Source organism: Corvus brachyrhynchos, unplaced genomic scaffold (genome assembly GCF_000691975.1).
Source record: "Corvus brachyrhynchos isolate BGI_N302 unplaced genomic scaffold, ASM69197v1 scaffold80, whole genome shotgun sequence".
Classification (NCBI taxonomy): Eukaryota; Metazoa; Chordata; class Aves; order Passeriformes; family Corvidae; genus Corvus; species Corvus brachyrhynchos.
In genome coordinates this window covers 5905809-5932866 of record NW_008236769.1, presented here as the reverse complement: position 1 = coordinate 5932866, position 27058 = coordinate 5905809, and the positions used below count along the sequence as shown (strand labels likewise).

Genomic DNA, 27058 nt, shown 5'->3' with positions numbered 1-27058 from the left:
GAAAGCACATTCTGGAGTTTAAACATGAAAAGATTTCTAGTTTGGAATTGAGACAGCTTAATTTTTTTTCTCTCCTTACCTTTCTGTTTCAAATGTGCCAGCAGAGAACTGTGTGCACAGCTAGAAAAGGAACAGGGAAGAAGTGTGAAGTTCACAGAGCAGACTGATTTTTGTCATTTACTCTCAACTAGAAAGAAGAGTACCAGGCCAAAAGTCATTCTGTTAGTTATTTAAAGTGACTGATGCAAATTGATCTATCAACAGTTTCTAATGCATGTTGAATATATCACTCATCATTTACAGACCAAACTGCTGACTGAGATTCATCCATATTCATAAAGATATATAAGCCTATCTTTTACTGCAAGAAGTAATGCTGATGTGGTAATAAAAATACACAAAAACACTAGCATTTTTCAGAGCATCCATGGAGACAACTTGAGACATCAGAAAAGGTATTTTATAATAACAGCTTTATTTCAAGCACTGTTTCTCACTGGATACAATTTATACATTTTGTGCTAACTATATATATTAATGGAACACTTTCAAAATTATCCCTAGATAAAATATATTATATGTTTAAAATTATTCCAGCAACAGCTTTTCCAAGTAACATTTTTCTGAGTCTTAGTTCAAATAACTGGAGAAAAAAAAATTTTAAATGCTTTGGCAAAATACACTTCCATGATGATGTCTTTAAAAGCATTTTGAATGCAGGGCTTCCTCATCCATTTTTGTTCTGGTATCAGTCAAATAGACAGGAGAAAACATAAACACAGTTATACAGTTTTATTTAAATATAATTTAAAAGAATATAGACCTTAATTTTTCAAATGTGTGGTCTCACACATATTTGAATTTCAGCCAGTCAAACAACTGCCTGCTGCTTCTTAATGGACAAGGGTGCAACATGTTTCCGAAACCTCTAATTGCATTGTTGCGGTGGTCCCTGTTAAAGTTCCTGGTAATCCCCGAGCCTGTGTCAAGGCAGGAGGACTGCACAGGTATCAAACCAGAGAAGAGCAGCGTGGTCATTGAACCGCACACATTGAGCTTCTGGGAGGATTAACGCTTCTTGTCACAGGCTCCTGACTGTAGTTGACAATATCTGCCTTCACCACCCTCTGTCATAAAAGAAAACACAGTAACAATCAAAAAATACAACCTTCATGCTGGCAAAGCATTCAACAGATTTTTACTGAAATATGAAGGGAAAGACAACAAACAAGCCAGGTTTTTTTCCACTACCTTACAGGAAGCTTTATCAGGCGCTAATTCTGATTGTAATTTTCAGTTTATTCATACTAAGGAGAAACAAGTGCCTTGGTAGTTTTCACAACACTACAAAAGGAATAAGACTTTCTTGCTAAAGCAGTGAATACAGTTCTACTTCCATGAAAATTGTTCTGTATGAGAGTAATAAAGCAAAATTTATTTGCAAAAGTTGTGCCATTCATTCTTTAAGAATAGCTGCCTAAATTGTAACTGGAAATTGTACCTAAGTTTGCCTTTTTGTCTTTACTACAAGCATTTCATCAGAAAACATGGACAGACTTCAAAGCAAATTTTAAATACAGCCATATTTTTAAAAAGCTTTGATAGGCATACTGGCTAAAGATTACATTAACATAAAAAGCATACTATATTTATTCTCCAATACAGATCTAACAGATATTACCAATTCTATTTACAAAACATTTGATAAGACTGATGTTCTCTCCTACATGAGGAGACGAAAATGTACAATTTTGCATCCATTTCCATCTGAGACAGCTTTGTAATATTTTGAATGTACAGCACTGAATACATGAAGCATTTCAAAGTTTCTACCAACTATCTGATTATTAGAAACACTATATAATTAATTGTACACAGAGTTCCAAAATAACATGTTGAGTATTGCAAGTGCTTACATATACAAAACACAATCTTTCAATAGAACTTACTTTAACAGTTGTTACTTCATGTAAAAGCAACGCAGCTTATAAAAAAGAAACAAACCGAGTTTTCCATCAATACCTGAACTACTGCATTGAGCAGACTTTGCTCTGGCAGTTGGAAGTGTGATGCTGGTTATCTTCTTCAGGATATTTCACTAGTTCTGCCCTGACAACATGCTGTTAACCATGTATCAACATGATGGATAGAGGGCAAGGAGAAGAATGTAAAAAGAAAAGAGAAGGAAAACAATGGAGAGATTAATCAGTTGAAAAGAATGAATGGATAACACAAGATTATGCAGAAGCAAAATGAAAGTGCATTTTCAGGCCTTAGGCTGATACAAGAGCAACATGTCTGGCTGAAAGCAGCACCAGGGCTGCTTCTCGAGCTTCTTCCAGGACATGCCCTTTCAAAGCACCAAAGTGAAAGGCTCATACATGCAATCAGCAAAAGTGTATTAAAGCTAGAGAAGGGACAGAATAAAAAGGCAGGGAATTCAGTGGAAGAAAAGATGACAATGGCCTATTCCTCCTTTAAGTCAAAGATACTTAAATATTAAATACTACATTATCAGCCTGTAACAAATGCATTAGCTGTACGCATGCATCTTTCCCATTACATAACTATCACACTATACCTAAATATATAATCCAAAAGCAGTGACCAAATTAACAACCTCACATCAAAATGCTGCAAGTTTTGATTTTTCTTTGCTTCTTTTAAAAATAAAAGGTTCCCATTTTTCCCCTAAAGACAAACAAACAAGACTGTTAAAAAGTTTTCTCATTATTAATATAGGTAAGGGATACAGGGTTCTCATTATTAATAAAAGGTCGATAGAAGGTTCATGCAAAGGAAGTAAAACTCATGGAACAATTTCAGCAAAGAAGCAGCAGAGGAGGTAAGTCTGCTATGAAAGATACCCTAAACCAGTTTAATATTTTTTTCTTAAATACTTCAACTTTCCTACAATACATTTTCAAGGTTAAAAAGAATTAATAAAGAATTAAATTCTATCATTTTAAAGGAAACAATATATAAACTGGATTAGGAATATATAAACAGAATATGTTAAAAGATTACCTCTGTAAATAAAACCTGTATGTCAAGCAAGCAACGATAATTGAATAGGCTGGTAAAGGACCTGGATTTATTAGCTGCTGAAGTACTCTTCTTGAGTTTAATGGATCACATTCATATTATCTTATCTAGTGGACAACACTCATGATTCACTGGACTCCTGGCCTGATGTTATCAAGAGAAAGGTTGCCAAATTCCATGTAGGGCAGTAGTAGGAGTTTTAGCATTAAACAGCGTTATCTGACCTCACAGGACCTAGTTTCTTCATACCAATCTTTTGACTAGAGCTAAGGGCCAAAAAAAAAAAAAAAAGTCTTGCAATCAGTAAGCAATTAATTGTTTCTCAAACATTGGTCTAAATCCCATCCTGTAAACACAGGCAGGTTAGTGACCTATGCTTAGGTACACTGTAGCAAAAAACTGACGATCATAAATTACTTCCATTTTCTAATGGAATTTCATCCAAATAGGAGTAAAAAAATATCATTGCAACATTTCTTTTATTAAGTTCATGGTAATTAAAAACTTGGGCCTCTGCATCAGATTCTATGTCAAGTGTTATCATTGCCATGGTTCAAGTCACTGTCAATAATGAGAAATAACCTTTCTTGGTCCAGGTGTTCTGTATTCAAGATCTGACTTATCTGCCAAACATTTTATTGTACAAAGCTGGTGCACACACACTGGTCTGCTGAACTGGCGTTTAGTTAGAGAGAAAACTACACATCACTTACAAAAATGCTAGCTCTTGCCAATGCCAAGGAACAAAGCTGTACCCCATGCAGTTTTTACACTACGGTTGAAAGTAAAAAATACAGAAAGAAAAACATTTGATTAGTAAAGGAGCTATTTCCTCAAATTTCATCAGACCCTTGCAATTTAAAAGGGAGAGTATTTTGAGGACTAAAATTAAGTCAGAATCGGCAATTTTTTGATTTTGGAACTGTTCCATTTCAAAAAACATGCTCTACTTTCCAGTCACGCATGAAGAGTAATCTAGTTCTTTGTTTCACCACAGTTTTGTCCAAATAAAGGTTTGATTAACAGTCATCTCAGCATGTGAACAGACAAGGTTTAGTCGCTCTAGCTGAGATAGTTTAAAAACTTACCACCCCCAAATGTCTGTCCTATTCCTCTGGTGGAGATCACTGCTGCCAAAGGAGAGCTGGTGGAATGTAACGTGTACTTGCACCTCATCCACTTCAGCACAAAGTCTGGCAGCTTCTCTTTAAAACAACTTTCAGCAGCAGTTTAAATTAAGCTGCTCAACTTCACCCTGATGTGGCCAAAGCACATGATCACCTTCCATTTTCTGATTCTGATGTGAGAGCAACACATTCCAACAAAAGGGCAGTAGCAAATAGCTTGGGCTGCATTAATATCTTAAACTGCTGCAGCTGTTTTCTAAAACAATGCAGAGTAAATATAATTCAATTTCTAAGGCTTGTTCTTGCAGTTAATTAACAGAAGTTGTGCTGCTAATTTGAAGGCAGCTGAGAACCTCAAATACTTTCCACAAGAGCTTCTGCAGTTCTGCCAGTCATCAAAGTTTAAAAGTCATGAGCCAAACGCCACAAATTCACACAAGTTAAAATAATGTGTTTGGGATTCCTACTACTTATTTCTATCCACCTATGAGTCACTGCTAAGATCTTCCTAGACTGTGACAATTATAACTGACTCTAAACACAAAAGATAAGATCTTCAGGCATAAAATCGAGTGCTAGAAATAATTTTAAAGCATATTCTCAATACTAGACAATAAAAAAAATACACGTATAGCATTTGACTGCTGGCATCTTACACAAGTTCAGTATTTAATCTTATACTTTGTTACCAGCTAGATGGAATGAACATATCTGATGTTCTCTGACAAACAGATTCAAGCAACAACCTTCACTGTTTTCAAAATGAGGAAATCTCACATTACACAAAATATGGAAAACTCAAATATATCATGCAGTGTGTAAGTAGTGCATATTTGTAAAAACTACAGTGGCTTTTACTCCTTATTTAAAGATTAAATCCAAGTCAACACTTGTATACTTTAGGGATGAGTCACATTATTGTTTTTACTGGATTATTTATAGCATTTATCCAGCATCCATCTATCCACCAATCTAATTTTATAGCCCAATAGCTAGAGTACTCAATGCCTAAAAATTTCAAGGAAGCCTACTTAAACCTGATATCATTTTGACACAGAAAGTTATGTATTCTTGAGTTGGGGCTATGTGGAGGTTCCTACTCTAAAGTAACAACCTAAAAACAGACACTCTCCTTAGAATGACACAATTTCCCATATAAACCTATTATCAGTCTCTTTTAAATTTAAGGTATTTGCACACCTTTCTACAGTCTTATACCTGAGGTATGGAACACCACTCACAGCATAGAGAGGTCTAGGACTGATATTCCAGTGCTAGCCAAACAACCAAAGGAAAATTCAAGAACTCTATGTGCTCAATTATTTATATGCAAATAATCACAAAGCTCAGAGTAATAGATGGATGGTACCTTAGTAGTAAAAGAACATTGAAAAGACACACTTAGTATTTCTCTGCCTGTAAATTACAGCTTTTTGAAACTACTCTGCTTGTTAAGTATGCTCTGTAAGTATATTTTACAGTTTTACTGTTTGCAATACAGTTTTCTAGTTAACCACTTCAACACAGATTGCAAACACTGCTGTGGCAAAGCACTTTCAGAAATTACATATTTATTGTATATTTCAAAAAGCAGGAGACCAAGCTGTACATAAGAAATGTTTTACCATTTATTTTAAATAAACTCATTGACTTATTTTGGGGTACTTGTTCAACACTGGTAGGGAAAAGCAGTTCCAGGATATTACACCTCTAGAATAGCAACATTTGGGTTCACTAAGTAAATTTAAATAATTATAATCTCAAATGTCATTACACAGGGTTGCCTCAGTAGTATAATCTTCTTTTTCTGAGGTTTCTGAAAACTGGGTTGTAGAAAAATTTTTCAGTTTAAACCCATGCATATATTATCATTAATATCTTCCTTGCTACCTGTATATGCATACATATTTAATTTTTAAACTCATTTTAAGCGCTATTTTTAAACAAACATCCTTAGAACTAAAGTTTTTCTTCATTTTTGAACATGTTTTTTCTTGTTTCAGAGAGTTGATCATGATGGATAAATAAGAAATTATTATATTTTTAAAAAGCTGTTGTGAAATTAAATAATTATCTTCAGAAAAATAAATGAACATTGATTTAAAGAAAAATTATAAATCTGCAACAAGATAACTTTTAATACTAAATAAAATACTAAAAACACCCATGTATTTGTGGAAAATCACCTGTGATTGTTCCAATTCTGCTTTGTTTAATTTGATGCCGAGTATGTCAGCAGCAATTCTCTGAAAACATAGGAAGACCTATGGAAAAAAAAAAATTGCATTTAAATGATTAAAAACAGACGTCCTTGAGGTTCTTTCAAATATATCAAACCATTCTTGAACTGTAAACAATGATATACAAGATTATGACCTGTGCAAAACAGATCTTAAAATAACCTCATCTGGTACTTTCAATTTTGTTTAAAATTTTGGGGAAATAACTCAACAATGGTACAAGGAATGAACAGTATGCTGGATTGTTAAGCAACACTTCTACTCTGCCTCCAGAGACCTAAGTTTAAACAAGCTTTTACACAACGCACCTCTCAAATACTACTCTTGGTGCTATAAAATATGAATATGGGTATTCACTAATGTTTAGCACAAAAATATATTATCAGTGTATTGTGAAGTAAGAGATGTAGGTTTCCAAAACTGAGAACAACAGAACTGTGCATCGACATCACCAAAATCTCTGCTACACATGTTCAAAAAATAGCAATATGAAAGAGTTCTGAAGAATCTTACAAAACATATCCTGAATAGAAGTATCTAGGAACAAGCAAGATGTTGTACAGCCTGCAGCAGCAGCCTGGCAGTTAGACTTCGGACATGGTTTTACACATAATACTGGGTGGCAGTGCTGTCTTAAATAATTCCTTTAATTTATCTCAAGACAATCCACTTACCTTACTGTTTAGGTAAAACTGCATTTTAAATGTGATTAAAGAACATGACAGATGTTCAAGAGGAGCAGATTTAAGTGTACACTGCTGCTGAACACTGTATTGCCAGGCTACATGTTGTATTTTATCTGCAGGGCGGTTTGTCTGAGTTCACTCACAGTCTAAATTACTAACAAACATTGGTTTTCATCATGTAGCTGCCACCCCCAAAAAACAAGATCTATGTACATGCTCTCAGTCATTTTCAGTGAAAATTCAGAAAAATACTATTTACACAATCTCTTCTTCCACCTGAGATGGAAAGCAGAAATAAATTAGTGGCTCAACCAACAAAGTGCGGTAGTTTCCAAAACAATTGCTCTTTCTCTCAATTCCTTGGTCTAGTACTGGTCTGTTCTACCAACACCTACACAACAAGAAAGGACTTACTCAACAGAGATTCTGAGGCCCAGAAACCTAGTTTAACCTACACCAAGCTCTCAGGTGCTCTGAGCTACATCACCTGCCCTGAGGACACTCTGTGCAAAAAGCATCAAGCACAAGTGCAATGCTTCAGTTATGTGATCTGATGGACAGTAACACAGTTAGTTATAAAAATCTTCCATGAAAATTTTTCTCCCGAGGAGACTTTCAGAATTTTCTATGTACACAAAATCATCTTCTGCAAACAAGTCTGTTGAAAAGATCTGATGTAAACAAAACAAATCATTTAACTGAGTAAGAATCCTGTGGTCTATATTCACAGTTGCAATGGATGCCCTCTTCTTAAATCACTGTCTAGGATGAACACTCCATCTTTCCTGCACAACTATCAAAGTACATGAAGATTTTGAAAGATGAGTGTGCAGCAACAGTGAAAGGGCTAATTCAAATTTATACTGAAATTCAAAATGAACTACTGAAACTACTTCTTTTTTTAGTAGATATTTAGGCAAAGATTTCCGGTTAATGTTTTCTAGGTATGTTCAGATTTAATTTTGTTTTTAAACAGTTAGCTATGAAAAGTAAAATCAGTATATATAGTGGAATGCTGATGTAATTAATGACTTAATTTAAAAGCTGCAATAAAGATTCTGTCATAATTAGCAATGATAAATGTATCAATTATGAAATGAACTGATTTTGGTGGTCTCCTTGAGAAAAGAATACATTTTATCAGATGCACATTTTATTAACTGCAGTATTATGATTTTTTTCTTCTGTTTCTAACATAAAAAGCCTGTATTTTCACACTTTAAACAAAAAAATATGCCAGGGATTTAACACAAACTATAAAGAGAATCAGGACTCACCGCATTTGTAACAGCAGTATTGTTAGACTTTACAGAAAAAAACTATTATCTTACAAAATTAGGCAGTTCACTGCACAATTTTAATCAAAGACCTTAACAAGTGATTCCTTTTGTGGACTATACTTCCCTGTACTTGAACAAGGTCTTGCTGTTCAATAACATAAAAATAAAGTAAACTTTCATGTCAACAATAATATTAAGGAGACAGATACAAGACTTTTATGGCAATGACAAACTCATTAGGCATGTGACAGAAATCCAGCAAAACAATACAATATGATTTAATTTGACTGGTAGTGTCAACTAAAAAGAACCTTTTCTTTCATACACTTCCAACTAAAACAAATAACCCAGTTAGCTCAGAGTCAAAAGACTGTTCAAAAATGCGCTCTGCAAAGCATCTGCTACAAATGCCAGAATGTTCAAATTTCAATGGACCTGCAGAGGCAATGTCTCTCATGGCTCAGGACTCATATTAAAAACTTTTATTGCAACAGGGTCTTGTCACATTATTTACCAATTGTTGGAAATTTCTATATTGATGGTCTATAGATGGGACTCCACCTGGAAGGAAGAAATAAATATTTAACTACAGGCTGACAGCAAACAGAGATTTAGCTGGTCTCAGTTCTCATGCTGATGTATAAGCCACACCATTTCCATTAAAATCTGTACCTCAAACTGAAAATCAGATGAGAAACCACTGTAATTTAATAACAATAATATGCACTCATACAAAGATCTACTTTTCATGCAACTAAGGGAGGCAAAAAAGGGGCCTGCAGCACTCCGAGTTCTCAATGGTTTGTTATGTGAAGTATAACAAAACTGCTGCATCTTGAAAAAAAACAACAGACATCTACAAGTTTGGTTTTTTTCTTACTTACAGAATCTCCTGTCTTGGCTGACACAAAATGGCTACTGAAATTGTTTTCCTGACAAAATCGCTGGTGCTTGTCAGCTTTCACTGTGCGCATGTGCTCCAAGTCAACTAAAAATAAGTTGAAGAAATGAAAAATTATTACACTAGAGCCCATTTTTTTTACCCAGCTTAGAAATTATTCATTGAAAACACATCAGATGTAATACTTTCCTTTATAGCGGTATACAAATGCAAGTTTCTTGCTCTCTATAATCATTTGCTAAAATAAAAGCAATGAATTACCTCAGACTAATTTTATTTGCAAAACTAAAATGAAACCACAATTAAAATTTTATGGTCCCATGCAACAAATTCGTATCTCAAAGCACAAATTTATTTCTGGATACACTCAAATAGAGTTTGTAATAACTCTACTGCTAGCTACATACAAAAACAAGACAGAACTAATATTCCATATTCTGTTTGCAAGCAAGATGCATATTGGGGATTCCAGTGTAACCTGAAGACTTTTACAAAATAAATTCACCAAGCACATCTAAATTCACATATTTTTCTTAAGTAAAAATGTAAATAAGTTATAAAGAATTTTACTGCAGAACATGGCAAAGCAAAAACATTCACTATAATAAAAAACCGAGTAAGAGCAGTGATGCTTAGTTACTTACATATGAGGCTTTCAATTCCACAAAGGTGTGGTTCAGAAAATTTTTAAAAGAAAAATGCACATTTCAAGACACACACATATTTTCATTTTTATCACTTTACAACCACTGGAAGCAGAGTAAAGCTTTCAAATGGTATTTTATGTTGCAAAGCAGTGGTTGCTTCCAAAATCTCACAGAACTCAAGTCTTGTGCAGGTTTTATTGTGTACATTCCAGTCTCTCCAATCTGATCCTAAGGTAATTGGAAACTATATTGAACAGTTTCTCTTTTTTTTATTGCATTACGGTTCCTATAAGGGTGTTGACTCAATGCAGTCAAATTATAAGGCAAATATATTCAGAAGGATTTAAGGACAACCAGGCTCTTTGAGTCAATACAGGAAAAAAAACTTCAACTGATTTCCTGAGGAAGGGACCCAACTGACTTGTAAAAACTTGTAAATTTGCAAATCTAGTAAGCCTGCATAATAGTGTCATTTGATTATCAGCTGAAAAAATGCTCTACTACTACATAAAAGGCTTTATTTTTAAATGATATTGGAGGTCTTTAATTTGTAGGCTCTGGAGATTTTCTCTTGGAGATTTTTAGTCTAACAGGGGATTCCTACACCCCATTTATACTGCTTACCTTGGTTAATGTGGAGGTTTTGACACATATTACTGTTCCTTGCACATCAGTAAGGCCTTGTTTGTAAGAACAGGCCTAAAATCATCCAGTTACCACAAGCATTAATTTGTGAAGGACTAAAATACTAAGCTATTAACACTAACGTTTCTAGTACAGATTTTCCATAATACTAAATGTCCACTATATAATAAAGTTTCATTAAAAAATGGAATAACAAATACATTTAATAAAATAAAGCCTGAAGTCAATAAAAATTTTGCTAAAAACTCATGCATTTAATTTTTTTCTCTGAAAAATGCCAAGATAAAAGATAGACTCTTTTGAAATGTCTTTAAGAATAAAATACAGCATACTGCCTAAAACATTTCATTATTAACTATTATTTTTATGCTTCACATATTAGCTTTAAGTGCAGCCTGGAAAACAGAACAGTGAGATTACTCTTTGGGGAAAAATAAAAACATTTTTTTTTTTATTTTCATTTCATGACCTTTTACAGGAACTTTAACCCCACCTCCAGATTTCACTCGTATTTCTCTGACTGTACCTGAACTCCAAAAACCTACACACAGTTATGATACAAATAGATAAATAGATAGACAGTATGTACACTATATTCCTTTAAAATACCATGACATGTTTACATAAATACATAAAGGCACATTCACTAGTTACAATCTCTCTCAAACTCTCTTTCCCAGGAAGGAAAGAATAGAGAGTTTACAAAGAAAATAACAGGCTAAAATTGATGAATTTCCAGGAAGAAAATGCCACTGACATATTGGAAACCATATCCTCAAATGCCTCTTATTTTCTATGAAGAAACATCAATAATAATACACAGTTAGTGGAGTACATACTTTACTACAGAGGAGAAATTAAAGCACATGAGATCATAGAAACAAACAGACTGAAAGTAAAAAATCAAGGTGTAATTATGTTTTCAAACTTTGTGTACTTCTCAGCCCTTTTCCCTGGTCACAAGTCACTTTCCACCTCCTGAATGTCAGGCTGTCTGCTCTGAACTGTACAGTCACTGTCATGCCAGGGAACTGCCAGGTGACTGTCCATGTACACATTCAAAGCCCACAGAAAATGCCAGGTTAATTCATGTTACATTAGCTCTTGGTGAAAAAGGGCATGGTTTTAGTACAAGAAAAGAGTTTCAAGTGTTAATAAATATTTAACTACCCAAAACTGCAGTCTGAAGTCAATGAAGGGCAATGATCCTAAGTCCAATTCCTTTGCATTGCCCACAGGCCAAGGGCATGATCACAGAGTTACTGAAGATCAGCTAAAGACAGTGAATAGTTACCCTCCAGTCCTTTTTCTTTAACATCTGACATTGGTCAGCTCAACAGGCAGAATTCTTAGCACACCGGGAGATAAGTCTTGCCCAGCTTTTATTTAGACATCACAGCAAAAAGACTTTAAGGAGAGCTTTGGAGGAGAAAAAGGATTTTCTAAAAAAGATGTTTATAAGGAATGCAGGGACTTTATAGAAAGAAAACTAACAGCTGGCCAATGTGGACTCATACGATGAGCCAATTAACTCAGGAATAGGTATCTTGGGATGAAGGATGATACAAGAATGCACTTAAGCCATGAAAAGTTTAATGGCAAAGACAAATAAGTTTTGGATAGAAAGAAAGTGAATAAGATACATAAATACAGTTTGATTTTATAAACCAGGAAAATGATCTTGAAGAATATTCTAAATGACTAGATAACATAGCAATGGCCAAGAAAAAGGAATTACTGAAATTAAGATACAAAATGAGAACATTTTAACTGTGTCAATGGCTATGATATGCGACATCTAACAAAGGTCTCAAAGAAGGAATCCGAAAATTTGGCCACACATCAAACACAAACATTTAGAGAAAGGCCCAAAGTGACGTTTACGTGCCAGATGGTACAGTCATCCTCCTCATCTTTAGGGAATGAGAAAGAGGGTAACAGCAGGGCAAAATTAATAGCTTCATTTTTACCAAGTAGAATATAAGCTGATGGCTAGAGATTCACAGTGGGATGTATAAAGGAGACAAAAGGACATAGGACACAAGTTAGAAAAGTAGAAAGAAATTTAACTATTTGCAAACAGTGACTCTCTACAGCACACAAATGTTACAAACCAGTACTTTTGGTCAAGAGCCTGAATACAAACTCTCCTATCTACATTAAAGTATGTTTTTGGATCATGAAAAGCTAAAGCAAGCCCAAGATGTGTAAACTTTGGAGAAGGCCATGAGGGTATTTCTTTGATGTATCATTTCAAAAATTCTATACATCTTAAAAATGGGTTCAACAGGCAGAAAGGGCAGTTAAAAGTATAAATTACCAAAGCAATAGTTAAAATGTCAAAAGAGTACATTGCTAATTCCTTGGCTAGAATGGAATGACCATACTTGCATTAAATTGAACACTTAAATATAAGTATATGAAAACTTGTATCAGGAGAAGCAGAGGAACATCAGGAGCAATGGGGGAAAGAAAGAGAGATATAGGTCATAGTATTGCTCCCCTGGCTAGCCTGATGAGGACAGAAAAAGGAGGCTCATCAGCTTCCAAAGTATATTCAAAGTCCATTTCAAAGAAAAGGCATTCACAATATAGGCTGTTTGCGGTTTTGCTCATTTTTATGCCTGAAATACACACTAAAAGCCTCGAGCAACAACTACAAAAAATACATGGCTGCCAGATAGTCTCCAAAAATTATTGTCGTCTTGCTGATCCTCTCAAGAGCCCATCTTGTTGATTCTCTAAAATAAGACTAAACATTCATCTTTAAGATTGTCTACTATGAAGAAACATTTCAATTACACATAGCAAGATAAACTGCTGTTCCATAACTAACAGGTTGATATACATCGGTATGTACAAGTATCCCATAAAGACACCGACACAAAAAAAACAGATCAGAAACTTCAGGAATTCAGACATAACCCTCAGCAAGGCAAACAGATCCAACTGAAAATCTCCCCTCAAAGATTGAGCCAGCATAGATCAACTGCTGTAGCAAAAGTAGGTAAGACTTACTAAGAAGTATGCTTGCTTCTCATGAATTCCAGGGAGTTCCGTTTTGATTTATAGGTGAGACTAAACAGAGATCTAGTAAGGTGAAAAGAGAAAACAGAATCTAGGAGGCAATAACAAAAACATCTCTATATTATCAACCTTGTGTTCAGATAAATCCAAAACACAGCCCCGTATCAGCAGCCACTGTGAAGAAAATTAACTCTCTCCCAGCCAAAACCAGCACAGCAAAAAAGAAAAAAACAGGTAAGAACAACAACACTGCAGAACTTAGGTAAGGGAAAAGACATAAACACCACCATGGCCATCTCTGTGGAGAGCAAGTGACGTTTCAAAAAAGAGAAGGACAAAATAGTAATTTTAAGTTATAACCAGAGAGATTAGATTAGGTTACATCTTCAGGTGATTTATAAAAGAATTTTCACTAAGTACCCTTCAAATTGCTATTATACATCAATTACTTGCAGTGAAAATCTCATGGACAATGCTAAATCAAAATGGAAAAGGAAACCATAGTTTTAAATCCTGTAAGGCTAGATATCTATCCTATGATTAAAAAGTTGTGAGGAAACACTTGAGACAGCATAAATTGTTCTTCAAAGTCAAAACTCTATATGAATTTACTTGAGAAATTGAGAGTAAGTCACTGAAATTTTAGTTTATTGCACTGTAGCAAGGGAATAGAAAAACCTTAAAAAGTACCAGATAAAACACAACTGGGTGCTTTACCATCTACCCACACCCAGACATTCAACAGCAATTCCATCTTGATTGAATAGTTCTGCTGCTTTTGACTTGAGACTCTGAAACCACTAATGGTAAATAAGTTAATGTCAAAATTGTTTCTCTTCCACTATTTAGATATTTGCATCATTCCATAAGTTAAAAAATGGCCTGCAATGAGCCACACAGCACCACCATGCACAGATGGTCATTTCCATTCCACTACACCATTAAACACTACTTTAACTCACCTGCTTCTCTGAAATCCAGGAGCTAGGACCAATATAATTAGCTCACCCGAGTTTGCTGCGAGGAATAAAGTGTGATATCAAATCCCAGAACTGTATTGTCTTAAAATTAAGGCAATAATAAAATACATGTAACAGTTTACCCAATACAGTTGGTACAAACACAAAGCCAGGAAGTACTTTAAAATATATATCATCAGTCAGAAGAATGACAAATATCCTGGTTTTAAAACCATATAAGCAAGTAACTGCATATACTCTAAAAAGACAACAGAACATCATTTGTGCAGAATGTAAAGGCTGCTACTCATTTTATTTATCTCCCTTTCCCACAGGAAAAGGAGATAGGACTGCCAGTCTCTTCTTTCATAACATTACTGGAGAAGAGCTCCGTGGAAAACTACAGGGGTTTTTTAAGTAGGAAAACATCCATTTTGCATGAATTTTTCAGGTAATTCTGGAAGAAACACAAGCAGGTAACTTGTACAGCTACTTCCAAGCAGCTGAGAAACTAGTGACAGTACTTGCTGAGGATAGTATGGACAACTGAGTATAATGCATGTGAAACAAGTCCGACTGTTTAATAATTTGTTGGCCTTTCTCCTGGATCGTGAGATTACGTTTGCAAACTGTAAGCTGTTTTCAGTGATTATACCAGTGATAACTTATCCACTTTCTAAACCACGTGTAGGGGAAGAAACATGAAAGAGATAGTTCAGAGTTTCAGTAAAGGAATGCCTCTCCACCCAAATCTGACCATCTTCCGCTTCCAGACCTTGAATTGTAAAAACTGCAAAGGATTCCATTGCAAAGGGGCAGTTCTCTTTAAAATGAACTTTTTTTTAATTGACAACAGTATTTTCCATTAAAACTAGTAGTAACACATAAATGAAGTTACAACTCTCTAGTTTTTTAGTTATCTTACATATTATAGCTATTTCATATTTCAATATAATTTAGGGTAGTTTTAAAGTTATGAGTAAACATCTTTATTAATCTACGGTACCACACAAAAATATATTCTTTTATAGTATGCTGTGAAAAATGAAATACAAATCTTTCTGCAAAGTATTTGCAGCTGTGCACACAAGGTATACAATTACATAATGTTTAAATAATGAGCTATCACGATTAGCCCACACAGACATGACAAGTAAAATGCTTTAATAATTTATTAATTTGATTTACATGTGCTTAAAATTATGTACACATTTTCTCTTCTGAAAATACTCCAGGGTCATAAAAAAAGGGGTCTGTATACGACAATGTCTTTTTCATCCTATTTTTTGGTATAATTTCTGACTGATTTCTTAAGAACAAAGCTAGCTTGAGCACCTGAAAACATAGTAGACTGAGGACAATACTGTTAAACAGCATTATCTTCATGCAGTACATGCTGCTCAACAAGTACAGTCAGTTTAATTCCAGAACATGACAGTTCTGCTTCCTCCATGCATAAGCAAACATGTATGAAAAAGGGAATTAAAAGAGGGATTTTTCCAAGAGGTACCAAATATCCACTATTCTAAAAAATAAACCATAAATCAAGCTGAACATCGAGCAACATTTTAGGCAACATTATTTACTTCCCAGTTTATCAGACTTCTATTCCATAGCATGTCAACAGAGAATAGCTTAGCATACCCCACTGCTCTGGCCAGAAGGAACCCCCTTTCAAGCCCTCTTCTGCCATAAGCAATATTACCTACTTTTAATCCTAATTCTACCATCAAGAAAAAAGTGAAATTAAAAAAAAGGGCAACCAAAAAAAAAACCTTCCCTAGTTTTTTATTGCACAGCTTACCAGCAACCTACTGCTTTTCCACTAAAAGATGGAGCTATTTCATTATGTCTTAGATTTTAAAGAGTATTTCAATAGGTTACTTAGAACTTCAAGCAACTGCACTTTCATTTTCTATCTAGACACAAAGGTTCTTTCTGTGTAAATAAAAAAAAGAACCACCTAATATCCAGTTATTATTATCCAATATAACCAGATTTATACAGAAATAACAATAAATTAATTTGCCAATAAATTGTACCAGGTCTGCAGCGCTACCAGAGTGTGCATCAGCTAGCTTTTTGAAAATCTGTTTTGATTTGGTACTTCTAAATTACTACAGCACACATTCTCGCATATTCAATCCCAAATGTCAAGAGTGCAAACTGCAGCTTTTCATAGTTAATTTTCTGTTAATACTTTCAATCTTTTTCTCACACTAAAATTGTATAACTGCCAAGAAAAGAAAACTCTTTCATGGAAGTCCTGAAAACCATGCCCCTACTCTGATTTAAGGAAGCTCAAAACGAAATATAAATATAGTTCCAGTACAGATTTTCTCAGTAATTTTTTTAGGTTATCAAGAAAACATCTAGAGTGTTGATCTGGTTATACTCATGTCAGACAAACTATGTGTCACATTAACTACCTCCAGGAAGTTATTCCAAACACAAAATAAACTGTTTATGCCGCTTCTCAGATAGATAGCATGACAGATTGTTATTAATTGAAGACAGATGAAATACATTAATTTGATTGCAAGCATGTGTTTACTTTTTCACTGTCATGTACACTCTACTGCTGGTGCTTTCCTATGAGGACATAGTAACAAATCAAATGTTGTATTAAAAGACTTGCTAAGGCAGAATAATAGCTGGTGCTGCACTTTAATACTTAAAAAACTACACTTAACATTTCCAGATACAACAGGAAATTACTGGTTTCAGAAAGAAAAAAAAAAAAGATAGCTTAAAACCCCTTGTAATTTACGCAAAACACTGTAACACTTCCTCCTCCAAAAAAATTAGAAATATCAGCAAATATGCTTCTCAATTACAATAATGAAAAATACAGCTTTCTAAATGACAAATCTATGATCTGAGCACCTTCCAAAAGACAAATTCCTACAGATACAAGACATGAAAATGTATGCCTAATATGGGAAAAGAAAGGTGAAAATTCCTAGGCCTCTGTTTAAAAACAAAAAGACATCATGTCTTTGAATGAGGTTTACCTGGTTTTATGCACACCTCTCATATAAGCCTCCACTTATTTGTACAAACCTTATGTGGAATCCTCTTTCTTGTCCAAAAAATGACATACAAAGACAAAATCTGAGCTTCTTGGAATAAGAATATTTCACACATTAAAATCAAATTGATGAGGCTGACAGTTTGTTCTAATATGGGAAATAATAAAAAGAATGTGTTTACCATGACAGGTTCACTGATTGGCATTTATGAAAGTATTTTATAAAAATATCCCATATTGAATGAGACTTTCAAATACTGTTAAACAATAAACAATTACAGCATTTTTGCTAAAGCTCTAAAACACAGTGGTTCTTGTGCATCTTAGGTTAATGAGGTTAACACTTGCAAGATTTAAAGTAGGTTTCAACAGAAAACAAGAAGAGCAGCCAGAAGCAAATGCCTCCGTCTCAGCACATCAAGTGCAGAGGACACAGTGTGACACGATTCTTGCTTAATAACAAGCATTTTTAATGTCTGGTAGATGGCAGGTCATTTTTGAAATGATGTTAAGTTTTGCAAATACAACAGCAGGCATCTTTTCATACAGAAGTAAAATTTCTTATGAAGGTAAATCAATAAACCCAAGTTCCTTTTCAAAACTAGGATGATAGATGACTGGCTTATACAGCTTGAAGAGACAGTTAAAGAGAAACTAAGAATAATTTTTTTCTCAGCTAGACATTTCCCATTTTCATTTTTAATAAATTCTTGGCAGAAATTCTTGCAACCATTTCTCATTTGACTGAAAAGACTAAGACTACACTGACAGCTGGAATCTGATCCCTTCTGTTAGGTACCTGTACCACTTATCCCTACCCCTAATGGTGACATTCTCGGAAACAAGTATTCAGAAAAGATTATATTATTAAACTAATACAAATTTGAGTCACCTTGAATATTATTTTAGGATTAAAACATAACTGGAACTACTCCTTTTTTTTTTTTTTTAAAAAGGTTATCATAAGACCACAGAAAGCAAGAGATGTGGATGAAAGGCATTGTTGATTTTCCTCTCCCCACCCTGCAACTCTAGTGGCTAAGTACACTGAAGATCTATCAAGGCAGCAGACAGTGAACTCAGAAGGCATTAATCTAGGCACAAAGAGTTTAGATGTCATGCACAAACCTCTGTACAGATGAATGTACCACGTATCTCTGTTTATTGCAGCGTACAGACCTACAGAAACACCTCCTTAGGGTAAGCGCAACAAACCAAGTGGGGCTGTGAATGAAACATGAAACACTTTTGTGCATTCTGGTATGGAGAATGAACAACCTGGCTTCAGCAAATTAATGCTACTCTCTCAAAAGTATCATCTCACAAGACTTTAATGTTCTCTAATTTGCAACCTTTGGTTAATTAGTTTTTACTTTCCACAGAAAAATATATCCTAAGGTTACAAGCTCCTCCTGGAGAGAAGACAGTTTGTTCACTGTTGCTTTTTATCCAGTCAGTCAGATTCTTACATGGCCCCAGTGCCAATTTACAAGCCCTTTGCAATTAGTAATAGATCATTTGCTGACTAATTTGCTTCCCAGTAAATTAGGCAAATACCATTCTTGTTTTTACAAATGGAAAATGAAACACATATGAAAAGATCAATTTAATGCCTTGCTAAGATCACAGGGACTTTCACTGAACCATCAATTTACTGCTTTGTGCACTAAATCATCTTTCATCTTCTTTTACACTTGTGTTCAGGCTTCCTAATCTTTGTGCCAATGAGAAATTTAAGTTATTAAGTTAAGTTAAAGGTGTTAATTTAGACTCAAACATCTTTATGAGTAGCTATTTCCTAGAGACAAGGAGAAATGAGAAAAAGCCTAGGACAGGAGAACACACTCCAGCTGGACTTTTCTTGCTATATTAATTCAATTATAAAAATCACTGGGCATGCACAGTGACCAGCATAGGACAGGAACATAGTTGAAAATGTTTACTGAATGATGCTGAGAAAGCATAGCATAGCACAATAAGCTGTGTTCACACAAACCATAATCGCCAGTGCCCAGCACCCTGAAGATTAATTCCAGTCCCCACAGGCACACTAAAACACTGGCATTAGACAAGGGTATGTTTAATGAAATTATAAATTATACAGCAATAGCTTGCTTCTGACTTGCTGACAGAAAAAAAAGAAACTCTTCTCTGATTCAACATGAAACTATTTTTATCAGGATTACTGGAAGTTCAAATAAATGCTTAAATTGATTTACCTGTGCTACTAGTGACAAATTGCTGGGCTCAATAGCTTTTTTCAAAAATAAATTTCCTCCTTTTATCATTAAAGGTAAGTTTTAGGACCGAGGTTAAAGACGTGTAAAAAACAAAAAGCCTATTTTCCCACTAATTCAGCTAGAGATATCCTTTGTTTTGGTTGAATTTAACAATTCCATAAGGTCAACAGAGTGTAAAAAAAAAAATACAGTAATGCAATTTCTGAAATTCCAAGTTGAATGAGTATTATTTTAAGTGTTCTTTAGTACATTATTGAAGACATAAAGTTGCAATGTACTAAACATTCAGAAGATGGTGCTAGTCCAATATATCCACAAGCCATGGGTGGATCAGCTTTTCTTCATCTCTTTCAAATATTTTCTCTAATTTTCATGTATCTACTACATCATCACCGAATTTATCAATACCAGGACAAGGTATAATCATCACCAGTTAAATACTAAGGGGACTACTAAATTATACCATTCTAAAATTCACGAAGATTTACTGGATTGACAGGCATAAAATATAAAGCTCACTGTAACTTCATAAACTCAAGGTCTTGGGATCTTTATGAAAACTCATACAACATTTCTTGCATCCTGCCTTCAGTCATTCACATCTGTCTCTTCCTGCAGTCAAAGCAAGACTTTCTGGTCACAGTTTCAAGACTTACTGATGCCAGCACCAAGGTTTGCAAAATCTCACCTGTCCCACTCCTGGCTCTTCATTCCCACCTTCACACCACAGTGTAACTACTCCCTCCTCACCTACTTAGGAGGCCATGCAACTCGCGTGAACTTACAAAGCTCAGTGAGCTGATCCACATTAAAAATAGCCTTTTCTTTTTGACCGCTCTGTTTAACCCAGATCAAGTCTCAGATCCGATTTCCATGGAGCAGCAGTGGTAAATTCAAGCTGCAAATATGCTTCACCCCAAAGCCAACTGATTGTGGACCTGCAGCCTCCTTGAGCTTGCAAGGGCTGAATTCCTTATCAGCATTGAAAAGGGCTGGCAGGTTAACAAATTCAGTCTCATTGCTGCATATGAAAAGCTAACCTTTTCATATTAAAGGCAGGTATCTACTTATTAAGATATTATGCAGTCTGTAGCTATAGACAGAAATCAAAACTAATTCCATCTGCCCTCTCCCCACCAAACCCCTACAAAATCTTGGAACCCATTTCCAGTTCTGCCTATAATTCAAACATTATACAGTCCCTTCCAGACTACATACAGTTGTACAAGTAGTTTCTTCCAAAAAATAGTAAATCTGGACATATTAAAACATCAAGCAAAAAGCCTTATCCTTACCTAACCGTTCCTAAAACAGTCTTTTCCAAATAATGCATAGAACATATCTAGGAGTAATATATTTCATGAAGCCATGGAAATGAACTATTAATACCAAACTTATTCCTATAAAAAACATTTACCTAATAAATAACAATTTCTCAGAGGACCCATGCCAGCATTCTTGATGGCTACTGCTGCATCCATCTACACAGTTTCCACAGGTATGCTTCTGTTGACTTCAGGCCAACAGCTACGTTTGGCTACCCTCTCCAGGGTGATGCTTTATCCAATACTCTGAATTACTAGCTCCTACCAGAGCCAGCCCAGGTCAACTCCGGGGCCCTTCCATGCCTGATTCCTTTGTGCTTCCAGCAGATGTAATAAGGAGTTGGAGACGCTTAGTGCTTCTCCTACATACCCCTCTGGGAACTCGCCCACAACAAAAATTATAAATGAACATGAAATCATTCACTGGGATATAAAAGCAAGCCTTAAATGTTCAAAGATCAGGCCAAGTTAGTATTACTGTTACTACAATAAACCTCCAGCATTAAGCAATTTCTAATATCAGTTCTTCTTCCAAAATTTTTCAAGGTAGAGACAAGATTGGCACGTATCTGAGTGAAATTATTCAGTTACTAGGCAATTTATTACTGCTTAACTGTTCCATGTGCATCAAATCCTGTTTAACAGCAGCCCAGTTTTTCTTCCATTTGGAAGCTTTTGTAACTAATTATTACCAAGCCAAACTGATTTCAAATGGCAGTTAAAAAATTAATACTGCAACTTAACCTTATATTAAATGACTTTTTATAAGAAAAGTAAGGCTGGCTAGTAAATAAATATAACATACTTCAATTAAGTACAAAAGGAGAAATTAAACCCAAGCACATTCAGATCAATGACAGTAAATTTATCAGCTAATTCTTAAACTGAACCACAGCATTTCAAAGACTACAAAGAACTGAATTCAAACTATTTATACTTAACAATATGACTTCAGAGCAGACAGTAGAAGTGGAGCCGTACAAACCTCTTACACATTTGCCAACTCACATATTTCATTATCACAATCTAGTCATCCAGGCAAAAAAACCCACTGTCCTTGCCTCCAAGTAGAGTGAGCATACAGCTCATTTCTCACTGACATAAATTTCTATCATGATGTGAACAGAACTTCATTAGATTAACAGAAAGCTATTATTGACTCAGATATTGAGGAAAAGCTACAAAAGCTTTTTCCGAAACAAATTTAAAACATCAAATAGTGGACACACTAAGATGGATTATACTAATATTGCAACTTTACTGTATTAACCAGTCTCAGATGAGCAGAAGGAACCAAGTCATCAGGCTAGCCATAAGGGACTAAACAAAAATCATCAACAACCTTGTCCAAGATTTAAAGTGGTAACATGCATAAAGGAACCAAGGGAATAAGAGAAGTACTTTTATGCAGTTTGTTACAAATCAGGACCCATACTCTTTTCAGAGCAAATCAGCTGTCTGCCTATGCAAAGCAATGCAATTACCTCTGTTTCTCTCTCACACACAAACAGAAAAAAAAAATTAACCAAACCAACCTCGCACCAGAAAGACTTTCATCAAGAAAGTAATGGTTAAGCAGAAGAGGCAGGCCGGAAATCAGTTACGAAAATGATAGTTTCTTTAGCAGCTTAAGCTACTGGAATTGCAAATCAAATGGATGGATATGGCTTTTCCTGGACTACTGGCTGAACATTTCCAAAGGTTCTCATGTGATAGTACCACTGCAAAAGAAAAGGAATCCACATGTTCACTGAAAAATGAACTCCTCTTCGTTCTGTTCATTTGAGGCTGGATCAGTGAATAGAACTCACTCCGTGCAGTGCTACCATGACTGCAGATGACAAAAGAGAAAGTGGGTGAAGTCAGTCACAAAACCAGACCAGGCTGTGTTGTGAGAAATACATCACTGAGAACAGCTAAACTTCAACACATGTATGCACCCTCATAAGTTTTTGTCAGTATTCATTTTGATTTGAAAATATTAAGCAAGTAAGTTAGGATTCAGCTGCAACTTCTTTTTGTAAACTTTTTAACACTTTTTTTCTAAAACTTCCTAAAACCAAAGGTGATTTTAAGAGTTTCTGTTTCATTCCATTTTTGTTGAAATTAGAGAAATCAGCTACATCTGACTTTAAGCAGAACTTAGTTGCTGAAAGCATATTTTCCCAGACTGTTTGGTCAGTCATATCCTCAAACAGTGAAACAAACTCACTCTACTTTTTACAGTTTGGAGTCCTCAAGGATCAGCAGCACTTCCTTTGCTAGGTTTGAAAAAGAAAGGGAGAATATGCATCAAGAAGTTAACAAGTCCCTTGTAAATAACCCCAAGGCATCATCTACTAAAATTTTAGCACAGCCCTGATGATGATCTAATTTCTTTGTGACTTAGAACACTCCTCCTCTTCTAATATACATCAAGAGTTTCTGCAGGCACAACTGCCATGGGTGAAGTTTTCTGAATTAGGATAGTAAAGAAACTTTAGTTAATGGTTAAACATTTGTTTAGGCCATCACTGACTACTCTTTGACAAATTTATGTCAACATCAATTCCATTTAAAACATATTAATAAAAATATATTAAACAACACACTAGATTTCTAGAGCTTTTCAGTATCACAAATTTCTTTAACATAGTCTAGGCAAGAAATAGGGTTTTCAGAAGAGTCTGTGAGATTCACACAGCTGAACTGGTTAAGAGCAGATACTTTGAAGAAATACCTTGAGGGCCTAAAATTAATCACCAGGGACTACTGAGATACTCAGTACTTCTCCTCGTCCCCCAGACTTCTTAATTTCTTTATCCAAAGACAATTGTATTGAAAAATAAATGAGACTGTGGAGCAACCACCAGAGTACAGAACACATTCTCTCACCTGCACTGTTCCAACAAACCTGCTACAAAGTAATACACACAAATACAGCTACACAACCTAAGGCACTGAAGTCAAAATTGCAAGGACGTTTGGAGGTGTTTTGTTCACTGTTCTAGAGGGGGTTTTGGAGCTTGGAGTTGGGGAGAAGGAGTTGTAACAGCTCAAGATTGTGAATTTACGATTTTCATTTAATCCAGTAGTTGAATGTCTGGTATAGCCCATGCCAGCAACTTCCCTTAAAGAGCATTCAGCAGCAGGTACTGAGGCAGGAAAATAACAATACAACTACAGTGATCACTCCTTCATACACACCCCACTTTGAGGCAGCCTGAGTTGCTCAGCCTGACACTCCAGCTCCAGGTTGCCAGGAACACAGCTGAAATGTTTTATAGACACTGGTGGGCCAGCCCTTCACAAGTTTCTGCAGTTCCTTTCTGAAGCCATGTGCACTTCTGACTTCTACAATCAATGAATAGGACTTCCACAATTTAGTTCTTCACAATGTGAAAAAGTAATTTAATCTGTTTATTTTAAGCTTGCTGCTTAATAAAAAGGCATGAGATTTCCTCTCGGGTTTGTACTGAAAAGATGCCATATAATTTTTCTCTACCCTTTCTTCACGGTTTTATATACCTGTTTGTTTTTTTCTGACTGCAAAGGAACTCAATCTATTTTGTACCTCCTCATATAAAAGCTTTTTCATTCCTCTTGTCATAATTGCTTTCCTGTGTAAAATGGGATCATCTAAATCTTCCCCAATTCTTGAGGATCATTCTGAGATTCATACTCAAAATTCTAATCCCAGTCTTATCAGAGCTTTGCAGTTTGGCACCAGGGATACACACTGTGTTAGAAGGAAATCACTCACTTGGCATTTTGCTTGTCCTGCTTGTTTCTTCTTTTCATTTCAGAAATGATAGTAGGAAATTTGTAGGGAATTCAAACTAAACAACATAAAAATGGGACATCCAAGAAACTGGAAGTGATAAGAAAGCTTTTTGGGTTCTTGCTTTCTAATAATATGAAGTCACAACATACTCAGACATATAAGGAGAACAATGGCCAAGTAACTTTAAACAAATTTACACTGCAACCCAACTTGTCTTCACCAGCTGCCTATGAAAAGGAAACAAGGGCAACTTGCAAAGTTGCAAAAAGAAAAAAAAAATTGCAAAGACAGATGTGTTAAATGAAAGCCACACCAAACCTTTGAACATGAAACATTTGGCTGCACACCACAGGCCACACCGTTGGGAGCAAAAGTGATACTGAAGGTGTTTCCACAAGTGTGGAAACCCCAACACAGCAGCTGGAAGTGTAACAAAGCAACAAATACCAAGACCAGTGACGGCACCAGTTATGACAGCCTGTAATCTGCTAAGATTAAAAGTCAACAACCCCAACAACCTCAATTTAAAAAAAGAAAAAATCGCAGCTTGGAGAACACTTCAACAGCATCTCTGCTGCCACACAAAACAGTCAAAGCCTACAGCCACCTACCTGACGTGCTCCCAAACTGTCTGAAGACAAATCCACATCCAGATGCATGCTCTGAATGGGCACTGACACAATAAGCTTGAGCTAAGTGAACTCAGTGTGCCCCTACCACAAAGTAACCTCTTGGTGGGACAAGTCACACCTGCTCCAAGTACCACCAGACATCTGGGAAGGCTTTGCAGCGACCATGTCTCGCTTATGGAAGAGACCAGCCAGGAGAGGATCAAAGAAAATTGTTCAAACAAATTCCAGAGATATGTCTACATGGTTATTAGGTCACAGAGAATTTTATATTCTAGCCCCACCACCACAACATCAATAAAGACAAAATTTTCTTGAGGGAATTACTTTTTTTTTTTTTTCTCTTTCAGAAGGTGGATTGAACAAGGAATAGTCTACATCTGATAAATTCTCTGCCTGTTTCTGTCCAACTGATTAATCAGATTTAGTAACCCCAACTGAAAAAGAGAAATCCTATGATTACCTCAAAATACTTAAATCATGAGCAGGACTATAATGCCTGCAAAATACGGCACAAGGGAAGTATTATCCTTCTACACTTGGTCTTGGAACTTGGGAATTTCAACGAACAAGATCCGTCATTAGAATCAAATGGGGACAGATGTACTTACATGGTGGGTGGGCACGGGTGGACATCAGCCCCTCCAACCTCTCTAATGAGCAATTTCCTCAGATTCAAAGAAAAATTTCATAAAAAGTTAAAGAGAAATGGCAACTTGCCTCCTATTACCACTGGCCTAACTGCTTGGGCTGCTGGTTCTATAAAAAAGGGTTTTTTTCAAAGAAAATAATTGTTAAAACCATTTGGCTGAAAGTGAAGAGCTATTGAAAAGTACAGTCAAACTGGCAGCTTGCTCTTAAAATTCCTCCCACCACTTTTATAAGTATCGTTTTGCTTGTGGCTTTTAACAGCTGTTCACACACGTCTAAGCTAGATGTGAACTTTTATTTTCCCAAAACTAAATGGGAAGCTTTAAACAGCATCTGATTTAATTTTTTTTTAATTAAAAGTGGAGGTTAAAAGGACTGTGGAAATGGATGATGCAGCTGTGCTGATGCTAGGGAAAAGAATTCCAGAACAAGAAGTGAGGTAGAGTAAACACACAAAGTAAGTTTCCCAACACTAAGTGCACAGCACACTCAAATGATTTTATTAGCTGAAGAGAAGTTAACTCTATGTTTCTTCAGAAACATTTTCCAAAATTAAAATAAATTGTATTTTGCAAATATAATAGAATTGTGATGTCTACTATGTTTTTCCCTCAGACCAATCCTAAAATTAATTCCAGAATGAAGTGGGTTCACAGGTTCCAATGTTATTCCCAAATTAATTTAGAAACTCAGAAACTCAAGACACTCAAGTCAGAACTAGCTCACTAATATTGCCATATATTTATTGGTTTGGTTATCAAAAGAATTGAACTTCCCCTGCATTTAGATGTTTCTTGGAAGAATTAAACATTTGGAGTCACATTTGCAATGGTACTGAGAGACTGAAACATGAAAGCAGGCA

The 27058-nt window shown here is 35.4% G+C and overlaps 1 protein-coding gene across 5 annotated transcripts in view; it reads right to left on the bottom strand.

Moving 5' to 3' along the window:
* Positions 1–451: 451 nt before the first annotated feature.
* The window catches only part of RAB28 (RAB28, member RAS oncogene family), a 57991-nt gene continuing 31384 nt past the window's right edge, over positions 452–27058 (bottom strand). Inside the window, exons 5-9 of one of the 5 annotated variants that reach the window (XR_001859790.1) lie at positions 9263–9366; positions 6359–6436; positions 2582–2691; positions 2023–2120; positions 1042–1127 (exon numbers count right to left, since the gene is read on the bottom strand). Coding sequence is in view for 2 of the 5 variants with exons in the window: in XM_017727612.1 (XP_017583101.1) it covers positions 2028–2120; positions 6359–6436; positions 9263–9366 (275 nt within the window). In the remaining 3 variants the exon portion in view is untranslated. Of the gene's footprint in view, positions 1128–2022; positions 2121–2581; positions 2692–4133; positions 4301–6358; positions 6437–9262; positions 9367–27058 lie in introns of those variants that run through there. The other 4 variants (XM_017727612.1, XR_001859792.1, XR_001859791.1 and 1 more) reach the window with 4 other exon arrangements.